Source organism: Oncorhynchus gorbuscha, linkage group LG17 (genome assembly GCF_021184085.1).
Source record: "Oncorhynchus gorbuscha isolate QuinsamMale2020 ecotype Even-year linkage group LG17, OgorEven_v1.0, whole genome shotgun sequence".
NCBI lineage: Eukaryota > Metazoa > Chordata > Actinopteri > Salmoniformes > Salmonidae > Oncorhynchus > Oncorhynchus gorbuscha.
In genome coordinates this window covers 45,515,054-45,536,723 of record NC_060189.1, presented here as the reverse complement: position 1 = coordinate 45,536,723, position 21,670 = coordinate 45,515,054, and the positions used below count along the sequence as shown (strand labels likewise).

General features: G+C 40.4%; 1 protein-coding gene across 1 annotated transcript; it reads left to right on the top strand.

Moving 5' to 3' along the window:
- The first annotated feature begins 1,049 nt into the window (after positions 1-1,049).
- On the top strand, positions 1,050-13,599 carry LOC124001890 (guanylate cyclase soluble subunit alpha-1-like). Its single transcript, XM_046309033.1, is given in 9 exon segments — positions 1,050-1,385; positions 1,388-1,497; positions 1,750-1,811; positions 2,274-2,368; positions 2,612-3,402; positions 5,365-5,850; positions 7,759-7,902; positions 11,491-11,645; positions 12,862-13,599. Coding segments are annotated over 9 exon segments (2,169 nt in total). The 5' UTR covers positions 1,050-1,255; the 3' UTR covers positions 13,058-13,599.
- The last annotated feature ends 8,071 nt before the right edge of the window (positions 13,600-21,670 follow it).

The window sequence follows — 21,670 nt, the reverse complement described above, 5'->3', positions numbered from 1 at the left end:
AACGATGATAAACTCCCAACCGAGCCTACGTCCAATGGGTAGATCCTCTGGCATGTTGATTTTGAAACCTTTTTTATCAACGTATACATTTTTTGCAAATGTATGCCTTTATTACGATATTATTTATATTGCCTGAATACTCAACGATGATTAACACCACAGTTATGTGTGCTTCTGTCAAGGTTGTGGTCAAATGCATGTCATTTAAAGTCCATTGAGCAATTGAACAAAAATCCAATTCATTTTGAAAATGTTCTTTATTGCAAAAGCATGTAACAGAATTTGGGTATTCCAGAACTGTAATTTGCATGTAAATAAACATAACCCTGTTTTATGTTTTTAACACTGCAGATAGAATGCTCTGAGTGCCATAGATGGTACCATTCAGCGTGTCTGGGGATGACAAAGAAGGACTTCAACAAAGGCAAAATAGGAAATGATTGGAAGGGGCCTCTTTGCTGTTAAATTAGAGACGTTTAAATACATTACTGTTGTACCTTGTAACTACTTTAAATGTGTAACTGCTGCACTAAAAATGCAAACAGTGATTTGGTATACAATTTAAGATTGTAAACCTTGTGCAACTGTATGTAAACATCGTCTAACTTCAGATAGAGCAAATTGCACTTGAAATGAACATTTCTTTAAAGTTGTTGCAAATAAATGCATATTTTCACTTTTTTCTCAGACAATCACTGAATTAGATTTCTTCATCTTTAAATGCAATGTTTGAGATTTTATGTATTTCTGTCAAATCAAAACTGGAATTTCTATTCAAGGCAAAGGTTGTAAAAGTATACTAGACATTTATAGAATAAATCATATCTATCTATAGTTTGATGTTTATTTGACAAATTGTGAATTAGTTATTGATTTATACCGTCATAGCAGCCTACAAGGTATTGCGTACTGATACATTTTTTAAGAGCTCAACCTACTCGCGCATCGATTGGCCAGGTGGACTCTTCTGTCGGTTTTCATTGGTTTGTGGAAATAGTATTTCACTCATGTTTTGCCATGTAATTTCCTATGAATATTGTGTGTGGTTGCTGGCGAAGGTGCGGATCATTTATAACATACGAAGTGTAGAAAGATAGTTGTCCAGACGAGAGGATGCGCATAAAATAATCTATATTTTTCTCCTCGCTCCCTTGCGAATGCAATGATGTGGGAATGGAATTTCTAACTGAGACAGGAGTTGCGTGTCCAAAATGTAGACATTTGCATGTAACCAAGAGATGAGGATAAACCAAGAATGTTTTGCACAACATTGAAAGACCTGAAAATCTCTGGAGAATGTCCATTCGCCGGTATTGGTCGTGTGGACGAACCCGGAGACTTTGAGGAACGTACAAGTGACCATACCGGGGATGTACTGGCAATTTCAAGGATGTGTATGGACATGTATCAGAGGTGCTACCTCAAGCGAAGACAAGCAAGACTAGAGTCAATCTTCATTCATTGGGCGAGAGCATCCGCAAATTAGCATGTCCCGAGGTAAATTGAGATTGTGCTACAATAAATCAATTTCTCAAAAATATAATCAGAATTGACTGTTGTGCACTGTTGTTGAGTGTTGTCTCAGAAGAGAGCAGTTTACACCGTGGAACATGTACAGTAACCTATCGGAACTAATCTCGAACCAAATGATTTGTTTGCTGTTGTGTTAATGTGATTGCAATGGGCCAAACTATAAGATTTCTTATACACATATATTGTCAATAAACTTCTGGACTTGTTGTTTTCCAGTTTCAAAGACTGCATACTGCCTTTCTGCAAATGATGAAACAGCATACGTTAGACAAGAAATGGTAAGAACTAAGTCCAATAAATGCTGGCGAAATTAACTATTTAAACTATGCTGCCCTGATATTTAATTTTACATTTACATTTAAGTCATTTAGCAGACGCTCTTATCCAGAGCGACTTACAAATTGGTGCATTCACCTTAATTATTGTCAAAGGTCATGATTATAAGAAATGACAATGTTCAGTTGTGTTCAATTGAATGCGGTCAGCTATTATTCTTATTGAATACCTATTGACTGCGTGCCATGCATGGATGCCCCATGCATAACGACCTGTATATGATCAATCAGCAAGATGGCTTTGAAGAGAATACAAGGAATATGAAAAATAGTCAAAACCTTGGTTAAGAAACAGTTTTTCATAACATACATGGGATTTCATGGAATTAGGATATCTAAACCCATTCATTCATGTGGTGAGCGCAGTGCTTACTAATATAACACTGATGTCATTTCTGTCCACAGCCCTTCCGTGTGTTATGCAGACATCTGTCAAGATAGGACCTTTGATCGACCAGAGCATTTACTGGAGATCATGAATAATTATTCTCTCAAAACAGGTATTGTGAAGCTGATCAAATTCAAACAACACTGAACATGAGTTGCTTTTATTTCCGTTGTGGGTGTTTTTAACATCTGTTATATTCATGCCTCTGTGAAACAAAAGACACATTTGTACCTTGTGTGGACAATAGAAATATTATATTTTATTGTTTTCTATTCTAATCTACAGTATTGTATTGTATTTTTTATTTACATCATGTTATTCTATTCTATTACATTTGCTCTCCTTTTACGACCAGGTATTCACATGGACGCTTTGAAAGTCTCCCTTGGCGAGGAGCTGTTCCAAACGTGCTTCGACGAGGACAGCCATATTCTGCAGGTGGTGGGGGGAACCCTCAGCGACTTCCTGAACAGCTTCAATGTCCTGTTGAAACAGGGCATCGTCCCAAACCCGCCAGAACCAGCCGCTCTGCAAGCCAACCGAGACAGAATAACAGATCATGTAAACAACGAATCAGCGTCGGTGCTGTGCCTGGACAAGGATCTGGGTCTGCACACCGTCTACTACTTCAACCCCGGGCAGACCACGGAGTTCTTCTTCCCTGGTGTCATCAAGGCGGCCGCCCGCCTGCTCTACGACACCACCGTGGAGGTGTTCATGGACATGGAGATGGAGATGGACCTTCAAGGAGGCACCAAGGAGAGTGTAGGCCCCTTGCTGTTCCAAGCTGGGCCCCGGCAGCCCAGCCTGCTCTACTCGGTGGTGGTGAAGGATGCCAAGAGCCTGAGCCCCAGTCCCATGAGGGCCACGTCGGTTGGGACCATGCCCACCTCGCTCTTCTCCTCCACCTTCCCTTTCCACCTCTTTCTGGATCAGGACCTGGGCCTGTTGCAAATCGGTGACGGCCTACGGAAGAGGCTTAGCCGGAAGGATGGCCTGAGGCGGCCCGCTGCCTTCCAGGAGCACTTTGCCATCGTCACGCCCCAGATCAGGTGCACCTTCCAAGGCATCTTGACTATGCTGAACACACAGTTCATCATTCGGATAAAGCACCAAGGGGGCTCCATGGCCGATGACACAGGGAGGGTAATGACCCTATTTTGACTGGATATCAGACCTGGGTTCAAATAGTATTTGAAGTCTTGAGTGATGCTTCATTGAGCTCGCCTGGTTCAATGGAACCAAGTGCAAACCCACCTATTCGGCAGTCCAGGCAGGCTCAAGCTAACCTAACATAGCAGCCATAGAAAGACGCCTGAGTGGAGGTCCCACTATTGTTTTTCAGTGGAAATTTAGGTGGAAAATACTGTATCCCTTGAAACATCCACTTTCTGTTGACTCCTCAGAGTGGGCTCAAAGCAAACACTCAAAGTTTTTGATTTGCAAAACCATTTGAACTCAGGTCTGCTGGATATGACCCCTTGGAGTTGAGACGAATGCCTAACAAGGTATTGAAGGTTGTCTAAATGCAGGTTTGATGTTAAAAATAGCCCTTCAGAAAGGCAAAATGCCACGTTGTTAATTAGTATGTGCTAATTAGCGGAATGCTCCCCCTGAGGTAGAGATCAATATAAGCCCACGATGGAATTGGACAGCTGGGTCTCATAGACTAGACGTAACATAGTAAATATAAATCCGGGACACTAAAATTAATATGATATGGTACGTTTGGTATGGTAACATAAGACGGATGGTTACTTAAGGCAAAAACAAAAGTAGGGAGGTTGGTCAGGGTGAACGGGTAGGTGTATAACGCAAACATCTATCATCCCAAAGGTTGCGAGTTCAAATCTCATCACAGACAACATTGGCAAAATAGCAACTTTTCAACTAGGTACTAATTTTAGCTACTTTGCAACTACTTAGAATATTAGCTAACACTTCCCCTAACCCTAACCTTAACCCTTTTATCTAACCATTCGTAGAACTACAAAGAAAATCTGTCAACAGAAATAAATGAATTAGGTGTGACCATTCGCCTCATGCAGCGCAACACATGTCCTTTGCATAGAGTTGATCAGGCTGTTGATTTTGGGATTTTGATGTGCTGCTAGAGATTATTGTCTTGCTGGAAGATCCACTTGATCTTGTATTCTTAACAGTCCTCTGCCTTCTGGCAGAGGCAACCAGGTTTTTGGCTAAAATGTCCTGGTACTTGATAGTTCATGATGCCATTGACTTTGACAACAGCCCCAGAACTAGTGGAAGCAAAATATCCCCATAACATCAAAGATCCACCACAATATTTTACAGTAGGTATGAGGTTATTTTCTACAAATGATTCGTTCTTTTGATGCTAAACCCACCACTGGTGTGAGTGTCAAAATAGCTCTATTTTCATGTCATCTGACCATAGCACTGGTTCCAATTCAAGTGCCAATACTGGTTAGCAAAGCTATTTTTCTTCCATTGGTCCTTGAGCCCTTGTTAACTTTACCAAGTATCAGGACATTTTGACCAAAAACCTGGTTGCCTCTGTCAGGAGGCTGAAACTTGGCCACAAGTGGATCTTCCAGCACACATCAAAATCCACAAAGAAATGGTTAACTGACCACAAAATCAACATTTTGCAATGGCCATCTCAGTCTGCACACTTGAACCCCATTGAAAACCTGTGGTTTGAATTGAAGAGGGCATTGACTGGAATATATCAGTCCATAAGAGCAGCTGAAGGATATCAAGGATCTGGAAAGATTCTGTATGGAGGAATGGTCTAAGATCCCTTCCAGTGTGTTCTCCAGTCTCATAAAACATTTTAGATAAAAGCTCCGTGCCGTTATCCTCGCAAGGGGAGGGTGGTGGAGTTTTGAAAACAAGGGGTGCCAATATATATTTTTTAATGACTTGTTAAACAAAATCTCTTTCTCTGAACAATTGTATTTGAGAATACAATGTAGCTCACTATTTGTATTATTTATTTTATACAGTCTTTTTTGCTAATCTTTATCAAGTGTGCCAATAATTTTGGACATGACTGTGTTTGTACCATTTAGCATGGAGTACCTGGACAAAGCCATTTATCTCTTGTCTTGTTTCCCTCTCTTCTAGCTCATGGACCTGAAAGGCCAGATGATCTGCATCTCAGAGTCCAATGCCATCCTCTTCCTGGGCTCGCCGTGCGTAGACAAGCTAGAGGAGCTGACTGGCCGTGGCCTCTACCTGTCTGACATCCCCATCCACAACGCCCTGCGTGACGTGGTCCTGGTGGGCGAGCAGGCCAAGGCCCAGGATGGCTTGAAGAAGCGCCTAGGCAAGGCCAAGGCGGCCCTGGAGCACGCTCACCTCGCCCTGGAGGAAGAGAAGAAGAGGACAGTGGATCTGCTTTTCACCATTTTCCCGGGGACGGTGGCCCAGGAACTTTGGCAAGGCCACACGGTGGATGCCAGGGAGTTTGAGCATGTCACCATGCTGTTCTCGGACATCGTAGGCTTCACGGCCGTGTGCTCACGCTGCACGCCTATGCAGGTGGTCACCATGCTCAATGAGCTGTACACACGCTTTGACCACCACTGCGGGGAGCTGGATGTATACAAGGTGTGTTACAGCAAGGCCCAAGGAAACTCAGGGAACTTCTCAATCAAAATCAGATTTACCGGATACAACTAAACATTGTGGTTATGCTTTATTTTACAAAGTGCCTGGTAATTACTTGGAATGATGAAGGTGAAATTAAATTCATAATAATAACCACAGAATACATTTGTTTATGGGGATAGATTGAATTAATTGAAACACTACGCACCACCCACCATTTGGTACAATGTAGTGTGTGGAATTCCTCCCAATTAAGTACCAGAAAGTACCAGGTTATAATATAATTATTCAGTAAAACAGCAGTTAAAATGGAACAGCAAAAATTGCCTTACAGTGTAAGAAAGCAAGATTAGTTTTTTTATACAGCTAAAATTGACATTTTTGAGAAATGGACTCCAAATGTGCCCAAATGTTGCTATAGTCTTATTCCACAACCCCTGTTACCGGTTTTGGATTGAATGAATAAGGCCCTCTATATAATCTTATGTTAATATCAACAGTTTATTTTTAGAACAACAATTTATGTTGTTGACTACAGACCCTTGCTAGCATTCCCATATTATGTTGATCCCGTCATGAATAAAGCTTCATTTGAATTAAATTAGCCATGGAGGTGTTAAGGTAAGATATGCTTCATGTTGCTCTTCGATAGCGTTTCATTAGAATGTGTTTACTGATATGAATCATTTGAGATTGGAGGCTTGTCTACCTCACGCTTTTGCATAATTTAGCAATAATTCATCAATGTATTAATATAGACAATACTCAACGGTTATGTCTTGACCAAAGCAATTTAGAGAGAATAATAGTTGTGTATTCTTAAGTCATCAATAATTAAAAGGTCTACTCCAAAATAAGAGTCGGATCCATATAAAACAGATGCACAGGCTCCAAAAAGGGGAAAGATCATGGTTGTTTTTGACCTTGTCAGAATGAGACTTATGTGATTTAGGCACAAAAGTACTTTAAGTTCATGGTAGAAAAGTTATTTTTGTTGCGTTCTCTCATAGATTCCACAAGTATTGGACAAAAATGACACAATACCACCATTTTATTTGGGTTTATTATTTCTTAAAGAACAGACTGTACTTGTCTCATGGCCAAACTTGCTTGCTCTCAGCCAACTGTCTTGTAATCTGCGGGGAGTTTGGTTAATGTAATCAGTGTGTCACTGAAGTATAACAGAGGAGAGCAGCATGTTTGACGGATCTTTCGTAAAGTACTGGGAAGTCAGAGGTTCCTTTAGGACCTCTGTTTTCATTCACGATCCAAAAATAGATTTTGTCTGCTTTCCAAATGGCACTCTATTCCCTTTATATTGCACTACAATTCACTGTATAGAATGCCATTTGGGACATCGACATTTACCTCAAGTTGTTCACCTCAACCACTACCACACAACTGTTGAGTGCTCTCCTGCTCCAGAGTAAAACATAAACACCTCCCAGAAGAACTATTTTGATGCTAATTCACACGGATTAAATTGGCCCTGTTGTGTTTGTGTTCGAATGTGTCAACATCTCGACCCGTAGGGGAAGACTGTGTGACAAGTTAAAATAGGTACAGTAGTTTTTGCTCACTTGATTTGACGTGTTTTCCATTACTTGTGCTTCTCATTAGGAGGTTATGAATTGGAATGGTCTAACGCTCACATAAAGGAATTAAGAGGGCTAAAAAAAACAATCCTTCAACATAAAGTACGATGCATACATCATACAACTATTATTCTCTCTCTATACAGTCAATGTATAAATTAAGAACAGGGTCTGTAGACCATGGGGGCAGGTCTTAAATTAAAAAAGTTGAATAGTATTAAACAAGATATTATACAAGTCTTGTGATGAAGTCAACTGTATGTCATGTAGTTTGCCTATGGGATATTAAACTATTCTATTCTACTGTACTTAGGTGGAGACTATCGGTGATGCGTACTGTGTGGCTGGTGGCTTGCACAAGGAGAGCGAGACTCACGCAGTGCAGATTGCCCTCATGGCGCTGAAGATGATGGAGCTGTCCGATGAGGTCAGGACACCCACTGGTGAGCCAATCAAGGTGAGTGTTACGGCTTACCTTCTTCACAGTGTGAAACCATCAATGGAAAGCCCCTTTCAGAACAGCACTGAGTAGCACAGGAAGTTGCCTGTACACAAAACTAATTTTCAGGCTTTTCTACTGTTATGCCATTTGCTCAAAATGTAGACAAAGTTGTTCCCTGGTAGCTGGTTTTTATTTATATCAAGAATGACAATATTGTTCATCTGAAAGAGAGCAACTCTCCAGTTGGGCTGATCTATGACACGCTAGCACCTGCCCCATTAAGAGGGGAATGAGGCAACCTCAGAGTAATTTTATTCACACACACAGACAGAGATGTACATGGGGCTGAAGAATGGTAATGGTTCTGAAACAGGAGAACTAGAGGTTATGGGTACAATGTACACAATACAATAAGGGTTCCCAACATTTTCCCCTAGAGCCCCCCTTTTCACATTTGATTAGTTATTGTTTATTGAGATAGCCTATATTAAATACACCACCAGCTTTTATAATTGATTTTATTATTTTGGTTTGGCCGGCAGGGATGTCCTTGTCCCATTGCAGTGTACAGTGTTTCGATGAGACAAGACTGTAACTACCAATTGGATACCACGAAATCGGGGATAAAAAGGGGTAAAAAAATATGACTTCTCAAGCAAAGTCCAATTTCTTAGACTCCTCAACTTTAGAAGGTTGTAGCTCAGCTTCTGAATTTCAGAGACATACAAAAGATATTCCATTGGCATCAGAGTTGTGTTTTCCTCTGGCATTTTACAGCTTGTTTCTTGCCTAAAACATCGCATATTTCTCATAATTTTAGATGATTATAAACAATCGTGAATTGGAAATGATTTGCTATTATTATCATTCATTATATAAATGTTTTACCTCCCACCAAATGTTGTGTCCCCCCAGGTTGAGAACCCCTGCAATAAGTGATAGGACAAGTAGAGTAACAAAGTTATTAAGGGAGGGACTATATGAATATATATGCTACCTGCACATATTACAATACAGCTATACACAAAGGCAGCATATAACTACTAAAAGAACAACAAGCAGGAATTATATACATCATAGTATATGCATGTCACTCTCACTTTGGCCATGCACACCAACCCACAAGTCCAGAGATACCGAAGGAAAGAGTCCAGTTGTTGATGGGCAGAGACAGAGATGTTGCGGGAGACTGTGGATTGTGTTACCAGCAGAGTCAAGAGGATGGGCAGATGTCAGGCCGGCTTAGTAACCTCCCTAGCAAACTGACAGTGGCTCATCAACATCTCAAATTTGGAGATTAAAATGAGAAAGCTGCAGCTGTTCCTGTCTTTCAGTATTTTGATATATTATTTGGCATTTTACATTACATTGAAAACTTAGAGGTAGTTGACCCCATTTTATGAATACATAGAACACAGATTATGGACCCAAAGAGTCAGTGATCCATGAATTGGATTCGTTCACTTTGCTACAGTTAATCATTAGCGTCATTGCATATAATCAATGCCATGCGTATCGTTGCTCCAATGTGTACCTAAACATAAACATCAATGCCTTTCTTAAAATCAATACACACAAGTATATATTTTTAAACCTGCATATTTAGCTAAAAGAAATCCAGGTTAACAGGCAATATTAACCAGGTGAAATTGTGCCACTTCTCTTGCGTTCGTTGCATGCAGAGTCAGTGTATATGCAACAGTTTGGGCCGCCTAATTTGCCAGAATTGTACGTAATTATGACATAACATTCAAGGTTGTGCAATGTAACAGGAATATTTAGACTTATGGATGCCATCCGTTAGATAAAATACGGAACGGTTCCATATTTCACTGAAAGAATAAACGTCTTGTTTTCGAAATGATAGTTTCCAGATTTGACCATATTAATGACCTACGGCTTGTATTTCAGTGTGTTATTATGTTATAATTAAGTCTATGATATGAGTAGTCTGACTGAGCGATGGTAGGCACCAGCAGGCTCGGAAGCATTCATTCAAACATCACTTTTGTGCGTTTTGCCAGCAGCTCTGCTGTTTATGACTTCAAGCCTATCAACTCCCGAGATTAGGCTGGTGTAACCGATGTGAAATGGCTAGCTAGTTAGCGTGGTGCGCGCTAATAGCGTTTCAAACGTCACTCGCTCTGAGACCTTGAAGTAGTTGTTCCGCTTGCTCTGCAAGGGCCGCGGCTTTTGTGGAGCGATGTGTAACGATACTTCGAGGGTGGCTGTTGTCGATGTGTTCCTGGTTCGAAAACAGGTAGGGGTGAGGAGAGGGATGGAAGCTATACTGTTACACTGGCAATAAATACTAAAGTGCCTATAAGAACATCCAATAGTCAAAGATGAATGAAATACAAATGGTATAGAGAGAAATAGTCCTATAATTCCTATAATAACGACAACCTAAAACTTCTTACCTGGGAATATTGAAGACTGATATTAAAAGGAACCACCAGCGTTCATATGTTCTCATGTTCTGAGCAAGGCACTTAAACGTTAGCTTTCTTACATGGCACATATGGCACTTTTACTTTCTTCTCCAACACTTTGTTTTTGCATTATTTAAACCAAATTGAATATGTTTAATTATTTATTTGAGGCTAAATTGATTTTATTCGTGTATTATATTAAGTTAAAATAAGTGTTCATTCAGTATTGTTGTAATTGTCATTATTACAAAAAAAAAAAAAAAAACTGGCCGATTAATCGGTATCGGACTTTTTTGGTCCTCCAATAATCGGCATCGGCGTTGAAAAATCATAATCGGTCGACCTCTACTTTGTATACCCCTTTGGTTAGTATGCTCCAAAAAGCAGGCCTAAATCACATTCAAGTAACTTCTAAAACACAACTTTGTGCCCTGGGTGGTCAAGTAGTCTAAGGCGCTGCCTCTCGAACACACATACAGAACACACACATATAACGCTGCAGGCATGGGTTCGAATCCAACGCTCTCTGCTGTCTGTCATGGGACTGCCCTACTCCTTCGGAGAGGATGTTAAACGGATATCTTGACTCTACGGTCATTACAATTTCACTTGTCATTCCTAATTGGCATATGTCACTCCTCACCTCTACACCATGCTTTCTGATGTGTGCTGAGCCTTCCGGCACAAATGGTTGCCTTGCATGACCAAAGTGGGTGCCACACATTGATGGCGGTGGATAAGGTGAGTTTACTCCCTACTATGAAAGCGCTTTGAGCATCTGGAAAATTGCTACATAAATTCAATCAATAAATCTAAATAAAAATTTGGCAAAATAATCCATTCAGAAGTAGGACATGTGGATAAGGTAATTTCACATAAAGCATCACAGCAAGGGAAATGTTCTTGAATTATTATCACAAATTACATTTACATTATATTTACTACGGTCAAAATGTGATATCCCGAAAAGATATGAGTTGCAATGACTTGATTGTTCTTTAAAGAGTGTTATGGAAATCTTACTTTTCGAATATACAAATATTTATATTGGATTTTAGTTGATTTCACCTTATAGCTGTCACTTCAAAGGAAAACTTAATATAATCAATGAAGCTTTGATGTAATGTTGTAGTTTTTCCCCTCAGCACAAATTGTATATTTTTATTTACAGATGCGAATTGGCCTACACACTGGCTCAGTTCTGGCCGGTGTTGTTGGCGTGATGATGCCGCGCTACTGTCTGTTTGGCAACAACGTCACATTGGCAAATAAGTTTGAGTCCTGTAGCGTACCTGGAAGAATCAACGTTAGCCCCACAACCCACAGGTGACTTAAAACTTCTGCAATTCCAAAATATTTTATAGTTAATTTCACTGCCAGATCTCCGTAAGCTCAGCCACTAGCTAAGGTTTTATATTTAAAAAATATAATATTTTGAAAAGTCTTGTGTTTACACTTTGCATTGATGAATTTGTAAGTCGCTCTGGATAAGAGTGTCTGCTAAATGACTTAAATGTAAATGTAAATGATCACATGTAACCTTATGATGTGGTTATAATGCATCATTGGACTTGTCATTAGCATGTATGTATTTATAATGTATTATTTTAATGTCTCATTCATTTGAATCACACTGTATATCACAAAAGTCACACAGTAAATGATGTTTTGTGTGGTGCTCTTCAAATGACAAACTACCCGACTCCCTGTGATAATAAAAGATGCACTGGCATTCATCAGAAGATAGACCATTCAACCCTATGTTGGCTACAGGTCTTGCCTGAATCTGTACTATTTGGTCATAGAATTTGACCCCTAATTTGGCTGCCCAACATTTGTCATAGTCACTAAAGCCAAGGTCTTTACTACAAACATTATTGGATGTTCAGTGTGGTCTCTTTAGGGACACAGTTGAAAACAGTTTCACAAAACACTTGATTGGCCAGAAAGTTCACCCACCTGCATTCCCAAGTCTGAATCTGTCCCCGATTGAAAGGAAAGAATGAAAACCAGAAGGCATATGGTTGTTCTCTCGGACTGTAATAGAATAGCCCTGGCATTGGGGCCTCTAAAAAGTGTGTCCAAACATTGCCTGGGTATTTGGTAGCACTGTAATTACTACATTAACAACATTGTTACACATTAACTGCGGTGCTCTTTATTATTATAATGCAGTTACTAAAGTAAGCTGTAACAAGATGTTATAGTGTAACTAGTGTAATTACAGTGTAATTGGTTGATATGTTACTGTATATTTTTGGTAAGAAAGGCAAAACAACATTGTTCGTGTGTTTCAAGAGAACGTGTATAACTTCCTATCCAGTTGAGTTGCTTTTTGGTTTCAGACAGCAACTGTGTTATACAATACATTCATACACACGTTCTCACAGTACAAGATAAATCGTTTATGTGGTCTTGCACAGGAAACAGGATCCAATGTTGATTGAATAGAGAGCCCCGTAGCCCCCATTTCTATCTGCAGCACACACTAAAACGTTATATTTATATTCATAATGGTTCATTTGTTATTTTGGGTTTCCAGATTGCTGAAAGATTGTCCAGAGTTCGTCTTCATTCCCCGGACCAGACAGGATCTTCCGAAAAACTTTCCACCGGATATTCCTGGTGTTTGTTACTTCTTGGAGGATTTTGATCAATGGTCGGGCAAAACCACAAGTGACTGTGAGACTGCTGAACCATGCTACAGCAATACTAACTTCATAGTTGAGAAAACATAGATAGATGATGAGACACAGCCACAACTGGGTTCAATTAATATTTGAAATCTTTGAGCGTTTGAGCCTGCCTGGAGCGCCAAATTGGCAGAGTTTGCACTTTTAGCAATATTCCATTGGTTCCATCGTGCCATGCCAGCTCAATCGAGTAGAGTATTTGAAAGAAAACTAATATTTGTATCCAGGTCTAAATACAGCTAGCACCCGTTGCTGTAGATTTCTTTAGGGGATGTAGAAATGTTGATTATTCTCTTACAAAATCGCTAGATGTACATTTTGTATGCTTTCACTGGTTTATTCACCTCACCAGATTCACATAATTTCTTAAACTGTAATTATACTACAACTGCCTATGTAACTACCATGTAAATACATACAGGTATTAATCACTATTTTGGACTTAAAGGGATAGTCACCCTAATTACAAAATTACATATTGGTTTCCTTACCCTATAATCTTTAAATTTTTTATTTAACCTTTATTTAACCAGGTAGGCAAGTTGAGAACAAGTGCTCATTTACAATTGCGACCTGGCCAAGATAAAGCAAAGCAGTTCGACACATACAACGACACAGAGTTACACATGGAGTAAAACAAACATACAGTCAATAATACAGTATAAACAAGTCTATATACGATGTGAGCAAATGAGTTGAGATAACATTACATTACATTTAAGTCATTTAGCAGACGCTCTTATCCAGAGCGAGGGAGGTAAAGGCAAAAAAAGGCCATGGTGGCAAAGTAAATACAAAATAGCAAGTAAAACACTGGAATGGTAGATTTGCAGTGGAAGAATGTGCAAAATAGAAATAAAAATAATGTGGTGCAAAGGAGCAAAATAAATAAATAAATACAGCAGGGATAGAGGGTAGTTGTTTGGGCTAAATTATAGGTGGGCTATGTACAGGTGCAGTAATCTGTGAGATGCTCTGACAGTTGGTGCTTAAAGCTAGTGAGGGAGATAAGTGTTTCCAGTTTCAGGGATGTTTGTAGTTCGTTCCAGTCATTGGCAGCGAGAACTGTAAGGAGAGTCGGACAAAGAAAGAATTGGTTTTGGGGGTGACTAGAGAGATATACCTGCTGGAGTGTGTGCTACAGGTGGGAGGTGCTATGGTGACCAGCGAGCTGAGATAAGGGGGGACTTTACCTAGCAGGGTCTTGTAGATGACATGGAGCCAGTGGGTTTGGCGACGAGTATGAAGCGAGGGCCAGCCAACGAGAGCGTACAGGTCGCAATGGTGGGTAGCATATGGGGCTTTGGTGACAAAACGGATTGCACTGTGACACACTGCATCCAATTTGTTGAGTAGGGTATTGGAAGCTATTTTGTAAATGACATTGCCGAAGTCGAGGTTTGGTAGGATGGTCAGTTTTACAAGGGTATGTTTGGCAGCATGAGTGAAGGATGCTTTGTTGCGAAAAAGGAAGCCAATTCTAGATTTAACTTTGGATTGGAGATGTTTGATATGGGTCTGGAAGGAGAGTTTACAGTCTAACCAGACACCTGGGTATTTGTAGTTGTCCATGTATTCTAAGTCAGAGCCGTCCAGAGTAGTGATGTTGGGCAGGTGCAGGTAGCGATCGGTTGAAGAGCATGCATTTAGTTTTACTTGTATTTAAGAGCAATTGGAGGCCACGGAAGGAGAGTTGTATGGCATTGAAGCTTGCCTGGAGGGTTGTTAACACAGTGTCCAAAGAAGGGCCAGAAATATACAGAATGGTGTCATCTGCTTAGAGGTGGATCAGAGACTCACCAGCAGCAAGAGCGACATCATTGATGTATACAGAGAAGAGAGTCGGTCCAAGAATTGAACCCTGTGGCACCCCCATAGAGACTGCCAGAGGTCCGGATAAGCAGTCTATGGACAAATTAAGAAAGCAATCCATGCTTTAATTTGGATTAACTGGTCTCCAAATGCAAGTCAATATCCCTGCATTTTTCGCCTCTCGTCTTGTCCTTAGACTGCATACAGGCTAAGTGCCAAGGAAACCAATATGCAATTTTGGAATTTGGTTGAACTATCCCTTTAAAGAGAATTACATATTAACTAATGTCACGGCATGGCTAGAACACAATTAATTTGCTTCCATTCCAATTAATATTTACTATTGTGATTAGTTTTGTATTGTCCAAGCGACAATAAATATTGTGATTAACAGTTTTGTTCTACTACTCTGATGTTTGGAATATATTTTCAGTTTTCCTGCGAGCATAGTTATAGAACAGGTAACCGACCAAATAAAGGAAACACTAACATAAAATACCTTAATAGGGCGTTGGGGCCACCACGAGCCAGAATATCGTCTGTGCACCTTAGCATGGATTATATAAGTGTCTGGAAACTATTGGAGGGATGCAACACCATTCTTCCATGATACATTTGATCATTTACTGTTTTGTTGAAGGTGGTGGAAAACGTTGTCTCGGGCGCCGCTCCAGAATCTCCCTTAAGTGTTCAATTGGGTTGAGATCCGGTGACTGAGCATATGGTTTACATAGTTTTCATGCTCATCAAACCATTCAGTGACTAGTCCTACCCTGTGAATGTAGGCATTGTCATCCTATGTGTCATAGCCATGGTAGCCAAAATAATGGCCTGCCCAGCATTTTTATACATGATCTTAAGCGTGGTGGGATGTTAACTGCTTAACTAACTCAGGAACCACACTTGTGTGGAAGCAGCTGCTTTCAATATACTTTGTATACCTTATTTACTCAAGTGTTTTCCTTATTTTGGCAGTTACCTGTAGTTTGATATTACACTGCAACAATGTGAGGATCAAACATTTGCTCAAAGTTTGTTTTGCATTTTCACACTTAGGAAATTATGTTCAAAATTGCACTCTATTCCCTCTGGACCTCAAAGCCAGTTTTTTTTCCATTCTAACCCCTTTAATCAGGGACTGATATAGATCTGGGACACCAGGTGGGTGCAATTAATTATCTGCCTTAATTGACAGTGACCAGTTGTTGTTGGGGGTTAGCTGCCTTCCTTAAGGGCAGAACAGATTTTTCCACCTTGCCAGCTCAGGGATTCGAACCAGAGACCTTTCAGTTACTGGCCAAATGCTCCTAACTGCTAGGCTACCTGCCAGGCTACCTGCCACTAGAGACCCTGGTCAAAAGTTGTACTCTACAATACATAGAGAACGAAATGCCATTTCAGACACAGACTTGATTGTGACAGATGTGATGGTAGGCCTAAAGGAGGAGATCAGATGCAATTAGGAAAGTGGAATGGGGTCAGGTAAGGAAGAGAACAACATTTATTTTATGTTTTATTATTACAATCATGTAGCCCTCTGTCATTATAGGCTGCACAACTGCACACAAAACATGGATCAGTACACAGGAGGTAAAACTTGTCCACCTCTCAATATTTTTAAAAAAGCAACAGAAACACTGATTCCGTCCCTAACAGCACCCGATTACCTATATAGTGCACTAGTTTTGTGCAGTGTACTGAAAATACCAGGCCCATCCAAGTTGACCTGTGAGTCAAAACCAGTGCAACAGCACAGCAGCTTTGACTAAACATCGGCGATTGTGTTCTTTCTTTGTCCTTTTTGGAACATCTTAAGAGATTTACAAACGATCTAAAAACAGTAATAAATGCTTTTATTAGTGGACATTTGATCAAATGTTTGCTTCAAAGAGGACATGTGACATGATAAGTATAGGCTTATATCTAAACATTAGACAAATATTTATTAGACAAATATTTATTAAACTAGGCAAGTCCGTTAAGAACAAATTCTTATTTACAATGACTGCCTACCACGACCAAACCCAGACGACGCTGGGCCAATTATGTGCCGCACTATGGGACTCCCAATCACGGCCGGATGTGATAGTCTGGATTCGAACCAGGGACTGTAGTGACGCCTCTAGCACTGAGATGGGCCCCCACTCGGGAGCCCAAAATATATAACATATACAGTACCAGTCAAAGGTTTGAACACACCTACTCATTCAAGGGTTTTTCTATGTTTTTACTATTTTCTACATTGTAGAATAATGGTAAAGACATCAAAACTATGAAGTAACACATATGGAATCATGTAGGAACCAAAAACGTGTCAAACAAATGAAAAAATATTTGAGATTCTTCAAAGTAGCCACACATTGCCTTGATGACAGCTTTACACACTCTTGGCATTCTCTCAACCAGCTTCACCTGGAATGCTTTTCCAGCAGCCTTGAAGGAGTTCCCACATATGCAGAGCACTCGTTGGCTGCTTTTTCTTCACTCTGCGGTCCAACTCATCACAAACCATCACAATTGGGTTGAGGTTGGCTGATTGTGGAGGCCAGGTCATCTTATTCAGCACTCATCACTCTCCTTCCTGGTCAAATAGCCCGTACACAGCCTGGAGGTGTGTTGGGTCATTATCATGTGGAAAAATAAATGATAGTCCCATTAAGCACAAACCGGATGGGATGGCGTACCGCTGCAGAATGCTGTGGTAGCCATGCTGGTTAAGTGTGCCTTGAATTCTAAATAAATCAAAGACAGTGTCACCAGCAAAGCACCCCCACACATCACACCTCCTCCTCCATGCTTCATGGTGGTGCTTCACACCTACTCTGCATCTCACAAAGACGGTTGGAACCAAAAATCTAAAATTTAGATTAATCAGACCAAAGGATAGATTTCCACCGGTCAAATATCCATGGCTCATGTTATTTTGGCCAAAAGCAAGTCTCTTCATCTTATTGGTGTCCTTTTTAGTAGTGGTTCCTTTTGCAGTAATTTGACCATGAAGGTCTGATTCCTCTGAATAGTTGATGTTGAGAAGTGTCTGTTACTTGAACGCTGCAATTTCCGAGGCTGGTAACTCGAATGAATGTATCCTCTGCAGCAGAGGTAACTCTAGGTTTTCCTTTTCTGTGACAGTCCTCATGAGAGCCAGTTTCATCATAGAGCTGGATGGTTATACGACTGCACTTGAAACTTTCAAAGTTCTTTACATTTTCCCAGATTGACTGACCTTCATGTCTTATAGTAATGATGGACTGTAATTTCTCTTTGCTTATTTGAGCTGTCTTGCAATAATATGGACATTTACCAAATAGAGTTATCTTCTGTATACCACCCCCACCTTGTCACAACACAGCTGATTGGCTCAAATGCATTAAGGAAAGAAATTCCACAAATTAACTTTTAACAAGGCACACCTGTTAATTCAAATGCATTCCAGGTGACTACCTCATGAAGCTGGTTGAGAGAATGCCAGGAGTATGCAAAGCTGTCATCAAGGAAAAGGGAGGCTACTTTGAACAATCTCAAGCTTAACGTATATTTTGATTTAACACTTTTGGTTACTACACGATTCCATTTGTGTTATTTCATAGTTTTGATGTCTTCACTATTATTCTACAATGCAACAAAATTAAGAAAAACCCTTGCATGAGTAGGTGTGTCGAAACTTTTGACTGATACTGTACTTAAGTAGTTTCAGTTGAAGTCGAAAGTTTACACACACCTTAGCCAAATACATGTAAACTCAGTTTTTCACAATTCTTGACATTTAATCCTAGTAAAAGTTCCCTGTTTTAGGTCATAGCCACTCTCCCACGCCGAACAAATATTAAAAGTATAAATCATTTTGAATTCAATTTAAGATGGTGCTGATAGAGATGGCAGCTTCGCTAATTGTCCTTAGGCAACTGTGCACTATTTTGTGTTATTTATTTATTATTTCTCATTGTTAGCTTAAGTGTAATTACATACTGCCGGGAAGAACTATTGGATATCAGAGAGACGTCAATTTACCAGCAGTGCGACCAGGAATACAACTTTCCCAAAGCAAATATTTTGTCTGCACCTCCCAGGGCATTTATAATGATTCCAGAGGCCGCCCCAAAACAACGCCGTCAGAAGAGAGGGTGCCGGAGCGGTCTTCTAGTGAGGCTTCGGATGTGCGCACACCACACACGGCTTCTGAGTATACTACTCGCTAATGTACAGTCCCTAGTTAACAAAGTTGACAGAATTAGGTCAAGAGTTGATTTCCAAAGAGATATCCGGGATTGTAACATACTCTGTTTCACGGAGACATGGCTAGCTGGGCACATGCTGTCGGAGTCCATACGGCCAACGGGATTTTCAGTGGGTGGGGTGGGGGTGTATGTTTCATGATTAACGACTCATGGTGTAATTGTATCAACACAAGAACTCAAGTAATTTTGTTCACGTGACCTAGAATTCCTCACAAACAAATGCTGACCGTATTATCTCCCAAGAGAACTCCCCTCGGTTATCTTCACAGCCGTGTAGATCCCCCTGCAAGTGAATACCAAGACGGCCATCAAGGAACTTCACTGGACTTTATGCAAAATGGAAACCATATATTCTGAGGCTGCATTTATTGTAGCTGGGAATTTTAACAAAGCTAATCTGAGAACAAGGCTACCTACATTTTATCAGCATATCGATTGCAGTACACAAGCGAGTAACACACTCGACCACTGCTACTCTAACTTCCGCGGCACATACAAGGCCCTCCCCCGCCCTCCTTCTAGCAAATATGACCATGACTCCATCTTGTTGCTCCCCTCCTATAGGCAGAAACTAAAATAGGAAGTGCCCGTGCTTAGGTCTATCCAATGCTGGTCTGACCAATCAGATTCCACGCTACCAGATTGCTTTGATCACGTGGACTGGGATATGTTCCGGGTAGCCTAGACAATAACATTGACGTATACGCTGACTTGGTGAGCGAGTTTACAAGGAGATGTTGTACCCACTGTGACTATTAAAACCTTCCCTAACCAGAAACCGTGGATTGATGGCAGCATTCATGCAAAACTGAAAGCACGTACCACCGCATTTAATCATGGCAAGGCAACTGGAAACATGACCGAATACAGTGTAGCTATTCCCTCCATAAGGCAAGCAAAGTGTCATTATAGGGACAAAGTGTTGCAATTCAGTGGCTAAAACATCTACTTTGTGCATGACACAAATAATTTTTCCAACAATTGTTTACAGACATATTATTTCACTTATAACTCACTGTATCACAATTCCAGTGGGTCAGAAGTTTACATACACTAAGTTGACTGTGCATTTAAACAGCTTGGAATATTCCAGAAAATTATGGCTTTAGAAGCTTCTGATAGGCTAATTTCATGGACTACCTTCAAACTCAGTGTCTCTTTGCTTGGCAACATGGGAAAATTGAAAGAAATCAGCCAAGACCTCAGAATGTTTTTGTAGACCTCCACAAGTCTGGTTCATCCTTGGGAGCAATTTCCAAACACCTGAAGGTACCACATTCATCTGTACAAACAATAGTAAGTATAAACACCATGGGACCATGCAGCATCATAACGCTCAGGAAGGAGAAGCTTACTTTAATGCGAAAAGTGCAAATCAATCCTAGAACAACAGCAAAGGACCTTGTAAAGATGCTGGAGGAAAAGGGTGCAAAAGTATCTATATCCACAGTAAAATGAGTCCTATATCGACATAACCTGAAAGGCCGCTCAGCAAGGTAGAAGCCACTGTTCCAAAACCGCCATAACAAAGCCAGACTACGGTTTGCAATTGCACATGGAGGCAAAGATCATACTTTTTAGAGAAATATCCTCTGGTCTGATTAAACTGTTTGGCCATAATAACCATCGTTACGTTTGGAGGAAAACGGGGGATGCTTGCAAGCTGAAGAACACCATCCCAACAGTGAAGCACGGGGGTGGCAGCATCATGTTGTGGGGCTGCTTTGCTGCAGGAGGGACTGGTGCACTTCACAAATTGATGGCATTATCAGAAGGGAAAATTTACGTGGATATATTGAAGCAACATCTCTAGACATCAGTCAGGAAGTTAAAGCTTGGTCGTGAATGGGTATCCAAATGGATAATGACCCCAAGCATACTTCCAAAGTTGTGGCAAAATGGCTTAAGGACAACAAAGTCTAGGTATTGGAGTGACCATCACAAAGCCCTGACCTCAATCCTATAGAAAATTTGTGGGCAGAACTGAAAAAGCGTGTGCGAGCAAGGAGGCCTACACACCCTGACCATAGTTTGCTTTGTATGTTTCTATGTTTTGTTTGGTCAGGGTGTGATCTGAGCGGGCATTCTATGTTACATGTCTAGTTTGTCTATTTCTATGTTTGGCCTGATATGGTTCTCAATCAGAGGCAGGTGTTAGTCAGTCTCTGATTGGGAACCATATTTAGGTAGCCTGTTTAATGTTGGGTTTTGTGGGTGATTGTGCCTGTCTCTGTGTTTGTACCAGATAGGGCTGTTTTGGTATTTCACATTTCTTGTTTTGTTAGTCTATTCATGTATAGTTTCTTTATTAAAGAACCATGAATAATAACCACGCTGTGTTTTGGTCCACCTCTCCTTCGACTCAAGAAAACCGTTACAGACCCACTGGAAATGTGATGAAATAAATAAAAGCTTAAATATATCCTTCTCTCTACTATTATTCTGACATTTCACATTCTTAAAATAAAGCGGTGATCCTAACTGACCTAAGACAGGTACTTTTTACTAGGATTAAATGTCAGGAATTGTGAAAAACTGAGTTTAAATGTATTTGGCTACGGTGTATGTAAACTTCTGACTTCAACTGTATGTGGCAGGGTCTACAGAC